The sequence below is a fragment of the Eurosta solidaginis genome, chromosome 4 (genome assembly GCF_040869045.1).
Source record: "Eurosta solidaginis isolate ZX-2024a chromosome 4, ASM4086904v1, whole genome shotgun sequence".
NCBI lineage: Eukaryota > Metazoa > Arthropoda > Insecta > Diptera > Tephritidae > Eurosta > Eurosta solidaginis.
In genome coordinates, this window is record NC_090322.1 from 139367773 (window position 1) to 139388582 (window position 20810).

The following is a 20810-nucleotide window of genomic DNA, read 5'->3' on the forward strand; positions in this document are numbered from 1 at the left end:
ATGAAATCAAACAATCAAGATTCTTTATTGAGTACTACTGTGAAGAAGATTTTCACAATTAAGGGCCGTTTTCTTGACTGCCTGCTAATGGGAGGATAACGCAACAGGCAGATAAATTTGTCGACATGATAAATTGGATTTAATTTTCTGCACACTTTGTTAAATATATGCTACATATTTCAGGAAGTGTGGCAGCGCTGCTAATGCATTTAACACTTATCCTGTATAAGTGGGTCAAAATTGCCCAAACCACTTTTAAAGGCTTCATATAATCTGGTGAAAGTTCTCGACTTTTATTATTTAATAAAACTAAACTTGAAAATAATTTTTTTTAAATATGTCATCTACAGGATAGGCTGGGCAGAAATAGTTACGTATATTGTATAAGTGGGTCAAAATTGCCCAATAGTAAAAGAACTATGTGTATAGCTACATACTCATATGTTTGTAAGTACATATGCCCGTGCACATTACGGACAATAACAATGAATCTCGCGGCTGCCCGACATGTATTGATGTATGTACATATGTATGTGAATAGAAGTGTGAAAGTTAGAGTTGGGTCGTTTCGTTCTGAACTTGTTCAATTGACCGGGTCTCTAAACTGAACAAGTGAACTAGATCTTCGATCTCGGTTCTTTTTGTTCTTTTAGTTCATTTGTTCTTTTAGTTCGTTTTATCTAATGTTATTCTTTCTCTCTTTTCGTTCGCGAACATTGTAAATTCATACATACATACGCAGAAATTCACAGTGAGCACGAATGTCAATGATGCCACTTACACTAAAGATAGGTGTGACCATCTTTGTGTGTGGCACTGCTACAACAATATATGTATGGACTATTTATGAAAAACATGTTTTGTAAAAAATTAATTATTACATTTATTAAACTTGAAAAAAAGTTCATATTTACAATTTGTGTCTGTATTCTTTCAATTTCCTGGATCTTCCGAAATTTGCAATTTTTTTTTGAAGTTAATTATACATATATATATTAACTTATTTATTCATTACTCATTTAAATATACCTATACAAAGCATGGCTGCATACACACCCCCATCTATACTTGTTGGCTTTTTTCGCGGGTGCGAGCAGCAGTGATCAAATTTGCTTGAAAAAAAAAGAACAGATGAACAAAAAGGACAACTTGTTCGTTCATCAGATAAACAACGAAAGCATTGTAAATTTTACCAAGTAGCGCAACTAACAGCTGATCGGTGAAAATTCGCACATTCACACGCACAGTTCTCGACTCAGTTTCAAAACAAAACTTTAGATTATTTAATTCAAATTTTAAAGTGAGATAATCCTTACAAATTTATGTATACAGAATATATATGGCGTTTTTGTTGTTATTAAAATAATAGTTTTATTTATATTAAAGCTTTTATCATTTTTTTTTTAACTTTGAAAAATCTCCGAACACCATTCCTTCATTATATAACATTCGACTGCCTAGTCCACTGCCTTCCACTCTATTCGCAACATAACCTCTACTTAAGCTGCCAAACTATATAGTAAACAATGAACGAAAGATTCGAATCTCTGAAATGAACGAAAAAGCACAACTCTAGTGAAAGTGCATGTTTATCTTGCAGAAATTTACCGCTAACTTGTTCGTGCGTGATGATGCGATATTTACAAACTTCTGCGCGGTCGTAAAAAGTTCTTGAATTGTCAGGTTGTTTTTTTTTTTTTTGCAAAGAATAAAGTAAGTGTAAAAAAGTGAAATCTATACTAGGGGGACTTATGTAACCGTATAAATGCCTTATAAAGTGTGTAAACTTATAAATTTATCTAGTGCGTAAACGAGCTGTCAAATTTTGTATGAAAAATCATTTACACAATTTGTATAAATTTACGCACACATTTCATTGTGTAAACGCGGTAAACTCAAAGGAATGCAACCTTGCAGACATTACAACAGGCATTTTCATCAGAAATCTCCAACATCAGCAAGTAAAGGCGTTTTAGTTTTGATTTTTCACTTAATTTTGGCATTTTTTAATTTGTATAACAATCAAAAAAATTTTGTTTGGCAATAATACAGCTGATAAACAATCAAGTTTATCAAGAGTATTACTAGGTGCGTTCATATAACTGCGTGTGTAAATGGATATAATTTTACACCTTATAAGTTTATATGCTTTCATGAGTCCCCTTACTATTTTGTGAATTAGTAAGAAGTGTTTTTAGTGCGGTTGTGTTTTATTTATGTCACAGTATGAATAGAAAAGAAATTGAAGTCCTTCTAGAAGATTTGGATGATGAAGCACCAAACGATAACGAAATTGATGATGAAGAAGACCAGATATCAGAAGTCGAATCCCTATACGATCTCAATTTATCTGATGAAACAGACGAAGAGGACAATTCTGCTCGACAGCATGATGTTTCAGGAGCTTTTCCGTCGAAGGGTGGAAAATATATGTGGTATAACCAATCAGTTGCAAGCGGAGCTGGCAGGCGGGCTGCAGAAAATGTTATTACCACCGCGCCAGGTCCTACACAGTATGCCATTGCTCGGACCGATGGTATACAATCTTCATTTATGTTATTTATACCGCCCGATATGGTGAAAATAGTCATTGAGATGACTAATATAGAAGGTAAGTCACTTGCAATTGAAAGATATAATTATATAGAAGTATGTACCTGCATGTAAAGTAATACCTGGGGATTTGTTTCAGGTCAATCAGTGTTTGGAAATAATTGGGTCGAAATAGATAGTATTAGTTTGGGAGCATAATTTGGCCTTTTGGTCTTAGCAGGTGTATTTCGATCACATGAAGAAGCACTCGAATGTTTGTGGGATGATTGTAAGCGCCGTCCAATTTTCAAATCGACATTGACTTTAGGCAGATTTCAGAATATCACCAGAGTTCTGAGGTTCGACAAGAAATCTGACCGGAATGAGAGGCGAGTTCGAGATAAACTGGCACCAATCAGGGATGTTTGGAATCGCTGGGAATGTAACATACAAAAGATGTATAACCCTGAAGAGTTCGCCACAGTCGATGAATAATTGGTTACATTTCGCGGACGTTGTCCTTTCAAACAATATATCCCATCGAAACCTGGAAAATACGGAATTAAAATGTGTGCCTTGTGCGATAGCTAAACAAGTTTTGCATGATCGCTGCAGGTTTATACGGGTAAAGATCGAAATTGTAAGCCTGAGAAAGAGCAGGGGCGTCGTGTTGTACTCGATCTGGTGAAGGATATACACGGTCGTACTATCACGTGCGATAATTTTTTTTACATCTCACGAGTTGGGGATAGAGCTTTTGAAACCCAAGATGACTCTAGTTCGTACGGTTCGAAAGAATAAAACGTTTTTGCCTGTGGGAATTACAAAGTTAAAAAATAAACCGGAAAATTATTCACATTTCTTTTTTGATAACAAGAACAAACCCACATTAGTTGGATATGTGCCTAAAAAGAATCGAGCTGTATATCTACTCAATACTCTTCACAATAATGTTGAAATCAATACCAACACTGAAAACCTGAAATCGTAGACTTTTTACTAGATCAAGTTATCAGGACATACACCTGAAAGCGAAGGACAAATCGGTGGCCACAGTCCTTGTTTTACAATATGCTGGATATAAGTGCATACAATGATTTTGTAGTTTTTAGAGAAATAAACCCTGAATTAAAGAAGAATACAAAATTTAAACGCCGTTTGTTCCTAGAAGAGCTCGGAAACGAACTTATTTTTCAGGAAATATCGCGAAGATATATACTTCCTCGAAGAAGTGCAGCAAAAATGGTCGTAATAAACACTCAAAAAACAGCAGGAACTACTGAAAAGACTCCGAAACCTACAAATCTAAAACGTGGTCGTTGCTTTATTTGTCCAAGTCGATCAAATTATATGAAATATAGCAGTAAATGCGGAAGCTGCGAAAAATTTATTTGTAAGACTCTTTCTGAAGCATCTCTCTTATGTACTAGTTGCTTAAAATCACCCTAAGAACATCTTTTTGTACTTAACTGAATTTCATTATTTATTGAATAAAAAAATACTTTAAAGCTTGAAATAAAATCAAAATTTATTCATTCCTCCGTTGGGCAAAATTGACCAACTTATGTCACGTATGTTACCTTTTTTGAATACAGGATAAGTGTTAAAAGAGACTGTCAAAATCAATTGTAAACTAACACCCATATGCCGGCATTTAGGTCCGGTTTTCCAGTGCATACTTAAGGCTCCATTACTGATACTTACAACACTTAACTTGACGTCTGTCATAGAAAATCAAAATTAACTCAGAAGTCTGTTGAATTTTGATTTTCTATGTAAGTTCTAAGTGACGTTTATATTTTGAGATGCCATTTGTTTGTTTCCATTTCATTTTAACATTTTGTCATACAAATTGACATTTATTGATTATGATGACAGATTGTATACGCTAAGTGGAGTATAATCGTGGCTAAGTTGCCAAGTTTACGCCAAGTCAAGTCAAGTCTATGCTAAGTATCAGTAATGGAGCCTTTAAACTCCAGTCAAGTCTATGCTAAGTATCAGTAATGGAGCCTTTAAACTCCAGTCAAAGCGACTAGAGTTTAACCCAGGCGCGGATCTACCAAAAGGTCGAGAAATTTTATTTTTCAAATACGTTACAGAACAAAAATGAAATATCCAAGAAAAAGAATATTCAAATGTTCAATACTTAAAGTATTTGAAAAATAAAATTTTGTATGGAAAATCTTCAAGTCCAAGGTGTGGAAATGAAAATATCTAGCATCAATACTGTGAGCCATTTTTTTCTCAACGGAATATCATAGAGAGTAAAATTTTGCGTATGTGCTTTTCCTTGCGTGCAAAAATGTGCTCCAGAAAAATTTTTTTTGCACGGATTTTTCAACAATTTTAAAAATAGAAATTTATTTCACAGAAATAAAAAATGTGCTCTTAAAGAGTTTTTAATTACAAGCAAATTGGTGTTTGAATTGTCGGTAAAAGTCTAGTTGAGGGGTCGGTTGCTAATACGCTACCAAAAATATCGAGAGAGGTGTCAAAAGACGCGTATTGATCTCGACAACAATAACCCGAATTGTATCTCTGCTGAGAGATATTTGCAGTTGAAGTTGGCTATTTTCATGTGGTTGTTGTAATGTTGTTGTACCCACAAAAAAAATTGTAAACATAAGTGTTTTGCCCGGATTTTTTTGGTCTCCAAACCGGTGTGGGACCCACCCAGGGTAATTTTTTATAAGCGCGGCCGAAGGCCGCCAATGCAGAAAGGTGTTCTGCGCAAAAATACTATGGATACCACCCCCGGTTTCAGAGGGCCCGCGGGTAATTTTTCGGTTTTTGTTTAATATCTTTTGAACGAGTTAAAATTTTTTTCCGCCTTCGGATTATTAATACTGAGGTCAATACGCGTCGTTTGACACATCCCTCGATATTTTTGGTAGCGTATTAGCAACCGACCCCTCAAATAGACTTTTACCGAATTGTCAAAACCGGCGGAGCCTATCGGCTGCTATTCAACTTTAAAAGAAAAAGGACAAAGAAAATTCAAATAGCGATAATTAAGGATACAGTACTTTTTGGAAAAATCGAAGACGAGCATTTGTTTGTATTATCGATAGGTTAGGTTAGGTTTGGTGGTAGCTTCCCCGATGGCGAGGTCATCTGCATAGGCAACCACCCGACAACCATTGGCTTCCAGCTCCACAAGAAGCTCGTTGACTACCACAACCCAAGCGTTATCGATAGCTATCAAATAATATATTTGTTGCTCAAAAATAAATTATGACGTTTTTCGGTGATCACTTCCAGAAATTTTCACTCTGTCTTTAAACTTAACATTTATTTACATTGTTATTATTACATTGTTTTATTAAAATTATATAAGCATGAAATGTACACACCCAGTACGAAATAAAAAATACAAAAAGTATTTAAAAACAGAATACATACATACTTTCGAAAATACTTTGAAATCGAAAGATTACATTTTGGTATTATTAAGCGCTGTACGCAGATCAAAAGCACACATTCAAGAAAAATTTTGCATTTTTCTTGAGCATGAAAATAGCAGTAGGCACAAAATTGTGGCATTTCATGATGCATGGCAATTTATATATGAATACCGCTTTTATAAAAATAAAACAAAATTTATGAAACTTTTTGATACCATTTACGCGCCCCCCACAGCCAAGCTCACGATCCGCCACTGGTTTAACCCTTGCACTTCGGCCACAGATGAGCAGCAAAATGTTATGTTATCGAGCAAAGTAGCGAGGTTTTAACTCAATTCACTTTAACTGGAGTTTAAACTCGCACTGAAAAACTGGACATTAGTATCTGACAAGTATTTTTAAAAATTCCAACTGCACCTATGCCTTATAATAGGGCAATTATCTCAGTCTAGGAAACGTAGTAAACGTACATAATTTTCCATGTTTTCTAGACCAAATATACAACACTCAGAGAACGCACCACTTACACAAGGAATATCCTTTCGATCTGATCCTGCGTTAAGAGTCCATAGTTAATTATAAAATTTATATTTTATGCATTCAAAAAGTTGACAAAACTGCCGTGCATAGTATTTTGTTGCTATTTTTTTAATGAAAAAATCAGTTTCAACATTATCGTCACATTTTCTATTCAAATATACATGGGTCTGAGTATTGCAAATGTAGAAACCGTAGAAAATGTTTCTCAAATGTATATTCTTGTTGCGTGTAAAAAACTTTTCACAGTAAAATGGAAATTTTTCTACGTTTTCTATGGATACCCCTAATGTTTCAATAAAAACTATAATAATTATCTGTCACCGAGCGCCAGAATATGGATGTAATAAGCTTTTCTGTAATAACCGATTTCCGTTTCAAGGCGATTACAAATAACTCTATGTGTATATGGCCCTATAACTTGAGCATACTATGGCAATTATCCACCATATGTACATGACATATGTACATACTTCAACCACGTCGCATATGTGGCAGTTCACGTCTGTGAAAAATTGGTGCTTAAAATGAAGTTAACCAACTATTATTACTGTGATGATTAAATCTACAATTTTATTCCGAAATGGAAGTATTTACTTCATTCGTTATGTGTAGAGTTGGGATTCTACCGGGTATTTACCATTTGTATGGGTAAATACCCGGAATATTCCTTTTTTGTATCTTTTTTTGGGTATTTAAAAATCATTTGATTCGAGGCTGCTTGCAATTACAATTCAGCAATTAAATTTATACTTCATTTGAAATTAAAAAAATCTTCGTTTTGATTTTAAACAAACAACCCAGCAAACACGGAGTCAACAATTAGTCTGAAAGGAGTCCAAACTTTAGATCGTTTGCACTCGTTATGAACTCATTTAGGAGCAGCCTTAAGCGAATGCTATATGTTCATATTTTGCCTCTAACATAAGTCTTATAAAGGCCTCCTTCCGATATCATATATGAGATTTATTGGCGTCATATACTGCTAATTTTGAGTCTTTGAATGACACTACTTCAGGGCTTTTAGGAAGAATTTTTGACATATATCCGAAGCGGAAAACATAGGGGAGAAAATTGTTGTGATAAAACTCCCATGATGATAAGATAGAATTGAAATAAGTATTAGTTGAATTAATTATTTATTTAGAATAAATTGTCGCAGACAAATTTCTGACAAATTTTTCCGGAGCTGCCTAGTTTACTAATTTTAATATTTTTCGTTTGTTCATAATTTCATCAAATTGGAGTCATAAAAGGCTCTAAGGTGATAGCATTTTTGAAGCTGATATTTTGTCGGACCTATATTGAACTCCAGAACTGTAAGAGAATTTTTATAGAGTACACATATTTACGCAAACAAAGCTACCCCTGAAACATGCTCACGGCGCTCATAATTTAAGAATCCGAAACGAGTCCAAAATAAGTGGGCAATGTAGGAATCAGAAAAGCGTCGAAACGCGTAGGAGGGTAAAGGAACATTTAATGTTTGCCTTTTATTTAACGGCCTAAAAGCTCCGAACCTAGGATGCAAAAATTATCATTTATCAACTATTTATGTTCGTCACAGCGAGTTTGGAACAAATTTTGAAACTTCATTACGACAATTTTTCATTTTAATACAAAATTAATTACATTTGTACATTACTGTTACTCCTGCTATTCTTTTTTTGTATAAGCATCGACGTTTTTCCGCTCATGGACGCTTCTCGACATTTTTAATGTGACCGCAAAGCTACCACGCTCTGTCAAGGTGTGTCGAACTATATATGACCCCAATAAGCGCTGACGATGCCTAATAAATAGGCCATATAGGTGTCACATAATCAGAGTTTATTAGCGTTAAAAATGACGCCGGAGAGTTCCAGTAGAGTATAATATGAGCTGTTTAAACGCCTTTTAAGACTTATGTCGGACTCTTATTTAGGCTCAAATGATATACGTTAATATGCTCATATAGGACGACCATTGCAAGAAGGAAATGCATTGGTTTCGCCCTCCCAAATGAGCACATATCGACTGTAAACGTTCCAATTTAGATATTTTTCCGACTCTTTTTTGACTTAAAATGTTTACTTGGTAAACTTAAATTTTTGCGACTGATGCATTATTGGCTAAATATTTTTGAAAAACGCTGGATTACAGATTAAAACTAATTCAAGCGATAGCGTAATGGATAACTACCCACCAATATAGGACAAATTGGGTACATTTTGGATTGAATTTGTGTGTTTGTTTCCCATATTTTCCAAAAAGATTATTTTTACCCTTCTTTTGGGTAAATATTTGGGTATTTACCCATTTTTACCATATATAACCAATTTACCGGGTATTTACCATTTGGGTATTTACCCCTTTCCCATCTCTAGTTATGTGTCTAAATTCACGCCAGTGGAAAATTGCGTACGGCACGACGGTGACGGATTGTATCTGCTTAGTTCATAAGGACATCGGTTTCGTTTCAATTCTCGTTACATATCATGCAATTAATAGAGTTTTATTTTGTTTTTAGGACCCTCAACACCTCTCAATATTAGTATAATCCAAGAAGACAATTATTATATACTCCATTGGACTGATCCCGAAATGCTATCGGGTCGTGTCGAGCTTTATGAGCTCACGTTCTTTGAAGGCAACAAAACAAGAGTAACATATGTACAACGTGGCTCAAAAACAACGCATAAATGTCGTCTAAAATATTCCGGTTGCACAGATGTACAACAAATGGCAGTCCGTGCAGTCAATATTGTCTCAGACCAAGAATTGGACGAACACGCTTTCCCTATTAAAGACGAAACAGTGCAACGTCGTCGACGTTATACAAATCCCGTTATTACTACAGGTTCAGTACAAATACAAACCGCAATTAGCAGTGACAAAAATAATTATTATTATCTGTTACATCAAGAAAATGGAAAAGTAGTCAGAAAAAATATAGCAAAAGATGAATTTTGCTTAAATCAAGAATTTACATGTGAACTTTTAGACGAAGATATCAAAACGAAATTAACATGTAATCCTGGTAGGAAACATATGCTTCAATCATCAAAGGGATTTTCCAACTCATTTAATTGTGGAGCTGACACATTTCATTGGCAAGCTTTAGTGGCTTCGTTACTTTTTGTTGGCATGTTCCTTGCTACAGTCGTGTGGTCATATAATTTTATTCAACGTCAATTGGGCGTTGATGTTAAATTACCTGATCCAATAAATGATTTGATGAACATTAGTACGAAAGTGCCAGATAATCCAACGGATAATAAAGATAACGATTTAAGCGATAAATCAAAAAATGAAGCACAAGATGAAATAGCTTCATCCGAGAGTACAACAACATTGAATGACACCAGCCTTTCATCGTATCAACATTCGCCGTTACAACGAAAAATCGAACCAATAAAAACGCCTACATTGAGAAATGATGGTTATTTAGTTATTGATAATATATTTCACCAAAAACTAGAAAAGAACGACGCGAGTAAAACGCCTCATCAAACACACACATACATGGTATTGCACTCGAACTCAGTGCAGGTGGGAAGTGTAACTGCAGAATCTGTAATTAGTACACCAACTTTAACACAACAAACCATAGTAGTTGCGAGCCAAAATAATTCTTTGTCAAGTAAAAATAAGCCCGCACAAACGAAAATCTTTACCAATTTAGCGCTCACAACAGGCCCTTACGTGTTACCTGATGTACTTCCGAAGGTAGGTTCCAAAAAACTATACCACTGTTGAAATTATATTCTCGCCTCAAATATACTTTATACTTTTTTATTGCTGAATATCGAATTGAAATCTTTAGGTTATGCTGAGTTAGCTTGTATATTAGCTGTGTTTTTTTTTTTACATCTATCTACGTTTACGCTTAAACTTTATATGGACTGCTGAGCGTTAAACTTTATCTACTCTTCTGAAATTGCTGCGCATATTTCAATACGCATTATACTCAGATGCAACTGAAAAATGTTTCACCTCTACAAATTGTGTGTCCACTATTCATCGCAACTGATTCAGCTATATATTATACACTACGGCCACCAGAGGTTTGTGGTTGCGCTTTTCGGTACAACATGTTATGTAGCTAGTTGCCGCTAGATGGGTTTCCTAAGCATTTTTTTACGGCTATTATGACCGTACATAAATCGAAGCTGCTTACAGTGAATATGTATTTCATATTTGATCAAGTAATCAATTAATGCAATAAAATCATCAAAATATCACTCCGATAACAAATCTATTAGTTTCCGAAAACAAATTGATATCTTTATGTCCACATGTCGATAACTTTTTGGTAAGTAAAGGATAACTTTTTGATAACAATGCGGTCACTTTTCGATAACACTCCGATAAGAAATTGGTAAAAACCTGATGACGAATCGATAACATTTTATTAAATATTTAGAAAATTTTTTGTTGATAAATCGATAACAAACCAATAAATCGTAGAATCAAAATCGATTTTATTTTATGTTATTTAATTTTTGCTTATATTATTTTGATTGATGTTTTAATAGTATTTTATTTCACTTTATTTTATTTTTTTTTATCTTATTTTATTTCATTTTAATTTATTTGTTTTTATTTCTTTTTTATATTTTTATTTCATTTGGTTTTATTTTAGTTTGTGAAATTAAGTTTTTTTCCTTTGTTTGCACTTTATTATTTGATCAAGTAATCAATTAATGCAATAAAATCATCAAAATATCACTCCGATAACAAATCTATTAGTTTCCGAAAACAAATTGATATCTTTATGTCCACATGTCGATAACTTTTTGGTAAGTAAAGGATAACTTTTTGATAACAATGCGGTCACTTTTTGATAACACTCCGATAAGAAATTGGTAAAAACCTGATGACGAATCGATAACATTTTATTAAATATTTAGAAAATTTTTTGTTGATAAATCGATAACAAACCAATAAATCGTAGAATCAAAATCGATTTTATTTTATGTTATTTAATTTTTGCTTATATTATTTTGATTGATGTTTTAATAGTATTTTATTTCACTTTATTTTATTTTTTTTTATCTTATTTTATTTCATTTTAATTTATTTGTTTTTATTTCTTTTTTATATTTTTATTTCATTTGGTTTTATTTTAGTTTGTGCAATTAAGTTTTTTTCCTTTGTTTGCACTTTATTATTTCATATAAATCTGACCAAATACTGCACAAAGATGACAACAAAACCCTAAAAGGAAAAAAATTCAACTTCAATCTGATATAAATGTGAAAGCGTCATATGGAAATGAGAATAGGTTCTTAAAAATTAGAAAGTATCAAATGAAAATGCAGAAATGTATATTGTAAAGATAAGCTATGTCAGTGGCAACAGATAAGCTTCTTAGGATAATAACACTTGATGAGATATTTGCTATGTTCGGACTGACATATGATGGAGTGAAAGAGCATTTCCATGGAACGCTAATAAATTCTGGAATGCTCTCTCGCAGTATCCTTTACTTGCTGATCTCTTCGCTCCATCAACCACATAACTATTGCAGCTGTTGTTCTACATACAACATGCGTTTGTCAGTGGTGTGGTAATGTCTTTCTGCACCTATGTTTTTCACTTTTCCCTAGAGATTCTCGATGGGTTTCAACATTGGCGAGCACAGTGGTAAATTAAGCATTAGCTTTTGGCCATTTTTAGCATCAGCTAATGTTGACTCGATTCTCGAATGGTATGTCCACCCAAAATTTATTCGTTTAAATCTGTCGCCTTCTCTTCAAATCGTTGAAAAAATGACTTTACTGAAGCAGCACATGCACTCATGCTAAACGGACACTACTTCGGTCGATCGACGACACTCCAGACACTGCTATCGCTCCGAATATATGAATGTACGAGCCTCTTGCAATTACAAGTGACGCTTTCGCATATTCAGTTTATGATTCCTCATTTACACATGAATTTTCTCATTTCCATATGACGCCTTCGCATTAACATCACACGCTTTCTCATTTGCAATTGACTATCCTCATTTCTAAAAAACCGATTTCTTATTTATAATTGTCTATTCTCATTTTCATATAACGTTTTCGCATTTACATTTTACGATTTCTCATTTACAAGTAACTATTCGCATTTACATTTGCCTGTTCTTATTATCAAGTGACGCTTTCTCATTTACACCTGGAAATGTTGTGGTATTAAAGGAATATATATAAAGGAAAATCATTTATAAAAAAAGTTTCGAACAATTTTCCTCCTTCAAAATAACAGCAAAAGTTTGATAAGGTAATCAAATAGGTATAAATGAAATACGCCATCTAAAATTAACCTAAAAACCAAACAAGAAAGGTGTCGTGAAATTCAGTATCCAAATGGAATAATCCATTATTTGGGTTGAGCGAGAGACTTCTAAATTTAGACACTAAAGAAGAAAGAAAGATACTGGTAGATCTCCGTACATCATATGTCAATTTCTTTTATGTTTTTGTAAAACAAATCTAATATATAAAATTCTCGTTTCACAGTGTTTGTGGTTGAACTATTGACTAGGTCAAAGAATCAGCCAACATTTATTTTTCATACCACTTAATGGTAAGGGTCGGCCACCCCTTAATTTTGTTTTGTTTAGACAACATTTTTGGTTCAGCTTGATATCAGGACTGGGACTGGAATTAGGATTGGAAATAAGGGATGGAGAAGAGTAAGAAGAACAAGGGAGAAATAAAAAGAGGGAAAGAGATAGAGTTAGATGAAGATTGAGAGATAGGGAAAGATTGGGGGGAGGTAGAAAGAGGGGGAGCTAGAGATAAAAAAGTATGGAAAACAGCGGAGACGGGGAGAGAGACGCAAAGAAAGAGAAGGGGGAAGAGTGAAAGAAAAGCGGTGGGGGATAAGAATAAGATTTAACAAGTAAGGAAGGCTAAGTTCGGGTGTAACCGAACATTACATACTCAGTTGAGAGCTGTGGAGACAAAGTAAGGGAAATCACCATGTTGCAAAAGGAACCTAGGGTAACCCTGGCATGTGTTTGTATGACATGTCTATCAAATGAAAGGCACTAAAGAGTATTTTATGAGGAAGTGTGCCATAGATCTATAGATGGACGCCATTTAGGGATATCGCCATAAAGGTGGACCAGGCCTGACTCGAGAATTTGTTTGTACGATATGGGTATCAAATGAAATGTGTTAATGATAATTTTAAAAGGGAGTGGGCCTAAGTTCTATAGGTGGACGTCTTTTCGAGATATCGCCATAAAGGTGGACCAGGGGTTAATTTAGAATTTATTTTGTACGATATGGGTATCAAATAAAAGGTATTAATGAGTATTTTAAGAGGGCGTGGGCCTTAGTTCTATATGTGGACGCCTTTTCGAGATATCGCCATAAACGTGGACCAGGGGTGACTCTAAAATTTGTTTGTGCTATATGGGTATCAAATGAAAGGTGTTAATGAGTATTTTAAAAGGGAGTGGGCCTAAGTTTTATAGGTGGACGCATTTCGGAATATCGTTATAAAAGTGGATCTGGGTTGACTCTAGAATGCATTTGTACAATATGGGTGTCAAACGAAAAGTGCAATAAGTGTTTTAAAAGGGAGTGGGCCTTTGTTCTATGGGTGGACGCCTTTTCGGGATATCGCCATAAACGTGGACCAGGGGTGACTCTAGAATTCGTTTGTACAATATGGGTATCAACTGAAAGGTGTTAATGAGTATTTTAAAAGGGAGTGGGCCTTAGTTCTATAGGTGGATGCCCTTTCGAGATATCGCCATAAAGGTGGGCCAGGGGTGACTCTAGAATTTTTGTGTACGATATGGGTATCAAATGAAAGGTGTTAATGAGTATTTTAAAAGGGCGTGGGCCTTAGTTCTATAGGTGGACGCCTTTTCGAGATATCGCCATAAAGGTGGACCAGGGGTGACTCTAGAATTTGTTTGTACGATATGGGTATCAAATGAAAGGTGTTAATGAGTATTTTAAAAGGGAGTGGGCCTTAGTTCTATAGGTGGATGCCCTTTCGAGATATCGCCATAAAGGTGGGCCAGGGGTGACTCTAGAATTTTTGTGTACGATATGGGTATCAAATGAAAGGTGCTAATGAGTATTTTAAAAGGGTGTGGGCCTTAGTTCTATAGGTGGACGCCTTTTCGAGATATCGCCATAAAGGTGGACCAGGGGTGACTCTAGAATTTTTGTGTACGATATGGGTATCAAATTAAAGGTGTTAATGAGTATTTTAAAAGGGAGTGGGTCTTAGTTCTATAGGTGGACGCCTTTTCGAGATATCTCCATAAGGGTAGACCAGGGGTGACTCTAGAATGCGTTTGTACGATATGGGTATCAAATGAAAGGTGTTAATGAGTATTTTAAAAGGGAGTGGGTCTTAGTTCTATAGGTGGACGCCTTTTCGAGATATCTCCATAAGGGTAGACCAGGGGTGACTCTAGAATGCGTTTGTACGATATGGGTATCACATGAAAGGTGTTAATGAGTATTTTAAAAGGGAGTGGGCCTTAGTTCTATAGGTGGATGCCCTTTCGAGATATCGTCATAAAGGTGGGCCAGGGGTGACTCTAGAATTTTTGTGTACGATATGGGTATCATATGAAAGGTGTTAATGAGTATTTTAAAAAGGCGTGGGCCTTAGTTCTATAGGTGGACGCCTTTTCGAGATATCGACATGAAGGTGGATCAGGGGTGACTCTAGAATTTGTTTTTACGACATGGGTATCAAATGAAAGGTGTTAATGGGTATTTTAAAAAGGAGTGGGCCTTAGTTCTATAGGTGGACGCCTTTTCGAGATATCTCCATAAGGGTAGACCAGGGGTGACTCTAGAATGCGTTTGTACGATATGGGTATCACATGAAAGGTGTTAATGAGTATTTTAAAAGGGTGTGGGCCTTAGTTCTATAGGTGGACGCCTTTTCGAGATATCGCCATAAAGGTGGGCCAGGGGTGACTCTAGAATTTTTGTGTACGATATGGGTATCAAATGAAAGGTGTTAATGAGTATTTTAAAAGGGAGTGGGTCTTAGTTCTATAGGTGGACGCCTTTTCGAGATATCTCCATAAGGGTAGACCAGGGGTGACTCTAGAATGCGTTTGTACGATATGGGTATCAAATGAAAGGTGTTAATGAGTATTTTAAAAGGGCGTGGGCCTTAGTTCTATAGGTGGACGCCTTTTCGAGATATCGCCATAAAGGTGGACCAGGGGTGACTCTAGAATTTGATTGTACGATATGGGTATCAAATGCAAGGTGCTAATGAGTATTTTAAAAGGGCGTGGGCCTTAGTTCTATAGGTGGACGCCTTTTCGAGATATCGACATAAAGGTAGACCAGGGGTGACTCTAGAATTTGTTTGTACGATATGGGTATCACATGAAAGGTGTTAATGAGTATTTTAAAAGGGAGTGGGCCTTAGTTCTATAGGTGGATGCCCTTTCGAGATATCGTCATAAAGGTGGGCCAGGGGTGACTCTAGAATTTTTGTGTACGATATGGGTATCAAATGAAAGGTGTTAATGAGTATTTTAAAACGGAGTGGGCCTTAGTTCTATAGGTGGATGCCTTTTCGAGATATCGCCATAAAGGTGGGCCAGGGGTGACTCTAGAATTTTTTTGTACGATATGGGTATCATATGAAAGGTGTTAATGAGTATTTTAAAAAGGCGTGGGCCTTAGTTCTATAGGTGGACGCCTTTTCGAGATATCGACATGAAGGTGGATCAGGGGTGACTCTAGAATTTGTTTTTACGACATGGGTATCAAATGAAAGGTGTTAATGGGTATTTTAAAAAGGAGTGGGCCTTAGTTCTATATGTGGACGCCTTTTCGAGATATCGCCATAAACGTGGACCAGGGGTGACTCTAGAATGTGTTTGTAGGATATGGGTATCAAATTAAAGGCCCTTAGTTGTATATGTGAAGGCGTTTTCGAGATATCTACCAAAATGTGGACCAGGGTGATCCAGAACATCATCTGTCGGGTACCGCTAATTTATTTATATACGTAATACCACGTACAGTATTCCTTCCAAGATTCCAAGGGCTTTTGATTTCGCCCTGCAAAACTTTTTCATTTTCTTCTACTTAATATGGTAGGTGTCACACCCATTTTACCAAGTTTTTTTCTAAAGTTATATTTTGCGTCAATAGACCAATACAATTACCATGTTTCATTCCTTTTTTCGTATTTGGTATATAATTATGGCATTTTTTCATTTTTCGTAATTTTCGATATCGAAAAAGTGGGCGTGGTCATAGTCGGATTTCGGCCATTTTTTACACCAATACAAAGTAAGTTCAGATAAGTACGTGAACTGAGTTTAGTAAAGATATATCGATTTTTGCTCAAGTTATCGTGTTAACGGCCGAGCGGAAGGACAGACGGTCGACTGTGTATAAAAACTGGGCGTGGCTTCAACCGATTTCGCCCTTTTTAACAGAAAACAGTTATCATCCTAGGAGCTAAGCCTCTACCAAATTTCACAAGGATTGGTTAGTTTTTGTTCGACTTATGGCATTAAAAGCATCCTAGACAAATTAAATGAAAAAGGGCGGAGCCACGCCCATTTTTAAATTTTCTTTTATTTTTGTATTTTGCTGTACCATATCATTACTGGAGTTGAATGTTGGCATAATTTACTTATATGCTGTAAAGATATTAACTTTTCTTTTAAAATTTGAATTTAAAAAAAAAATTTTTTTAAAAGTGGGCGTGGTCGTTTTCCGATTTTGCTAATTTTTATTAAGCAGACATAAGGTAATAAGAGTAACGTTCCTGCCAAATTTCATCATGATATCTTCAACGACTGCCAAATTACAGCGTGCAAAACTTCTAAATTACCTTCATTTAAAAGTGGGCGGTGCCACGCCCATTGTCCAAAATTTTACTAGTTTTCTATTCTGCGTCATAAGCTCAACTCACCTACCAAGTTTCATCGCTTAATGAGTATTTGGTAATGAATTATCGCACTTTTTCGATTTTTCGAAATTTTCGATATCGAAAAAGTGGGCGTGGTTATTGTCCGATATCGTTCATTTTAAATAGCGATCTGAGATGAGTGCCCAGGAATCTACATACCAAATTTCATCAAGATACCTCAAAATTTACTCAAGTTATCGTGTTAACGGACAGACGGACGGACGGACGGACGGACATGGCTCAATCGAATTTGTTTTCGATACTGATGATTTTGATATATGGAAGTCTATATCTATCTCGATTCCTTTATACCTGTACAACCAACCGTTATGCAATCAAAGTTAATATACTCTGTGAGCTCTGCTCAACTGAGTATAAAAACTTCTTAAATGTTATGCAAATAGACAGGTTCAACTCAGACAGACCCAGTGCATTTAATATGATCCAAACTTGATGAAAGTATTTGCTTACTTCGACTGTCCGTATACCGGTACCATGAATGTATGTATCGATAACAGTACATGCAAATAGCATCAAAAAAAGTATCGATACCTACCAAGTAATTTAAGAATTTAAGAATGTTATGTTTATATTACATGTTTATATTAAAAGATGCCTTTTGATTTCCGTATCAAAACACGAAGCCGGAAATCAAAAATGTTACTTCCGTCAACAGATATTTGTGATGAAGTGTTGCAAGTTGTTGTCCCTGCAAGAAATGCGATTAGTCTAGGATGAATCCGGGATGAGTCGCAAATGAGTATGCGACCAATGCCAGTTTTGATCTCTTTGTATGAGTTGAGCTGTACCCTTTTGTTTAAGCATGTCCTATGAAGAGACTAATTGTACCCATTTATACCCGAAAGGGATCAATAGGACCCATCCTCTTTGTACCCATATGGGAACATAAGAAGTCGCATTTTTCATGGCAGAAACACAATCGAAGGGTTTGCCAAGCCACAAAATCTGATGTAGGTTGTTCCGCCCGCTTTTCGAAAATTTAGCCCTAACTCCAGCGTAGTTGTTAAGTCCTAGTAATTTAGGTTCTTTTAGGGCTCCGCATTTTTCTTAAATAATACGAATCAATCACCTGCAATCTTTTTTATTTAACTCATTTCGTTGCCGTTTTTTTAAATATTTCTTAAAATGGGCTACATAGATATCAAACTGAGTAATCCCAACTGTATCCGAAAGCGACTAAAAGAGATCAATTATGTCCAAATTTAGACAAAAGAGATCAATCGGAGACCAATCTCTTTAGGGATTAATCGCACGATTTTTTGCAGGGTTTCTTGATGTATTTTTTGCACACACATACACATATCTATATGCAGAAGTGTGTTCTTAGGTGAAATACTGTGGGTCACGTAGTCGCCGATGGACTTACTCAGGGTTATCTTTTAAAGCGCAACCAAAAGCCGATAATGCAGAAAATGTTCTGCGCAAGCTTTCCATGGACTCCACCCGCGGTTTTGGAGTGTTCCGTGGTCCAATTTTTTAATTCCGCCGTCGTATTATTAATTGATACTGACGTCAAATGTATTTTCAACACGATTACAATGGTATCACTTGGATGTATGTATGTATGTATATATATTTATACTAAATAATAATAAAAAATAATGTTACGTACACGCATTGGCATCCGGCTATACAGGCGTATTATTGCGTGTAATCGGTTTTTCATTAAACAATATGCTTATTCCTGTATTTTTTCTATATTATTCCTTCCTTGTTTGCGGCCACCGTGGGGTGATGGCAGCGTGCTCCGCCTACCACACCGAATGCCCAGGGTTCGCACCACGGGCAAAGCAACATCAAAATTTTAGAAATAAGATTTTTCAATTAGAAAAAATTTTTTCTAAGCGGGGTCGCCCCTCGGCAGTGTTTGGCAAGCACTCCGAGTGTATTTCTGCCATGAAAAGCTATCAGTGAAAACTCATCTGCCTTGCAGATGCCGTTCGGAGTCTGCATAAATATGTAGGTCCCGTCCGGCCAATTTGTAGGAAAAATCAAGAGGAGCACGACGCAAATTGGAAGAGAAGCTCGGAGGTTATCGCACCTTACATTTATTTTTTATCTTATTCCTTCAATTTCGATCTAAGGCCTAATACGGTCTCAGTACTGGATCCTAATTATGGAACTTGATTAGAAAAAAATTCTTTTGAATACAAAAAAAAAATAAAATAAAAAAATGCATGCAATTTGACAGCTTTCGATCGGCATTTTCTTTTGAATCGAGTTACAGAATAAGGCCCCGGGTCTAAGTGCGTAAACGATTTCATCCCTAACTACAGAGTCACATATATATTAAAGAAAAAGTTAAAAGCTGTAAAATTACAAAAGTTCGGATGTTCGGCAAATTTTTAAGCCAAATCCGAACCGTACATGAATCTGAACTATAGTGCCGAACTCAAACCGAATATTCGGTCGAGCTGTAGTCGAAGATGCCGCGTTGAATTCTGCAATAAAAACAAGAAGCGGGAAATGGAAAGAATATTTAGCGACTAGTTTAAAACTAGTTGGTAAGTTGTCGCCAAGAGTAAAACTGAGCGAATACTAAATAATAAAATTAGTAAAAGATTTCGTATCTTCCTCGAGTTTTCCTATGAATTGTTTACTTCTTTCTTAATTATTAGGCCATGCATATGCTAAGAAATTAATAATTTTTATTTTTTTTTTTTCGTTTGCAGCTTGCAGTCTCTCATCAAGCTTCCTGCATAAATGAAGAAAATGAATCAAGTCAGAAGCCATTGCAACAACAAACCAATCCCATAGTTTCATATGGTTACGTCACACAAGATTTTTGGTTAAAGCCAAGTACAATGAAATGAATTTTTACATCACATCGACATGTAGTTAAACCTCATAGAGAGGACGCTTCCAGGAAAAAAATATACTCGTAGATATGGTATAAGAGATCAAGCTAAATTATAGCTATTATAGAACCTATATGTACCTACATATATACATCCATATGTGGGTATATAAATGGAAAATCTTGCTAGGTGTTATCTTTATGCATGAATGCTGGAGCTGATCTGCGTACTACTTAAAGGCCAATCGAGTTTTAAATATGTATTGCGCTTTATATAGTCAAGGAAATAGTTAAATATTGTTTTGAAAAGAAGACATATGGCGTTCTCTTTTCTGGAAAAAATTATACGCTCATTTTGCACTCTTAAATTCGAACTAGGTCACCTGGCGCTTTGCAAAAATTTTGAATTTGTAGTTAATGGTGCCTCTTTTCTTATTCAATGGTAAATATTTGTGAAGGGAACGAACAACCTTATGAGGGAGCTGAGAAAACCCCTCTGGGCGACATTATTTTCAGAAGAGGAAACTGCACTAGATATTATTCCATGCACACTTGAGCATACGTAGGTACCGTTGTAAACAGAAAAATAGCAGCGACAATTTTTAAGCAATTTTTTCAAA

The 20810-nt window shown here is 35.5% G+C and overlaps 1 protein-coding gene across 15 annotated transcripts in view; it reads left to right on the forward strand.

Moving 5' to 3' along the window:
- Positions 1–20810, forward strand: part of LOC137250391 (cytokine receptor-like) — a 243328-nt gene that overhangs the window by 213147 nt on the left and 9371 nt on the right. For 13 of the 15 annotated variants that reach the window (XM_067783093.1, XM_067783085.1, XM_067783097.1 and 10 more), the window contains one exon: positions 8986–10184. In XM_067783093.1, coding sequence (XP_067639194.1) covers positions 8986–10184 — 1199 coding nt within the window. Of the gene's footprint in view, positions 1–8985; positions 10185–10281; positions 10677–20065; positions 20284–20810 lie in introns of those variants that run through there. The other 2 variants (XM_067783094.1, XM_067783096.1) reach the window with 2 other exon arrangements.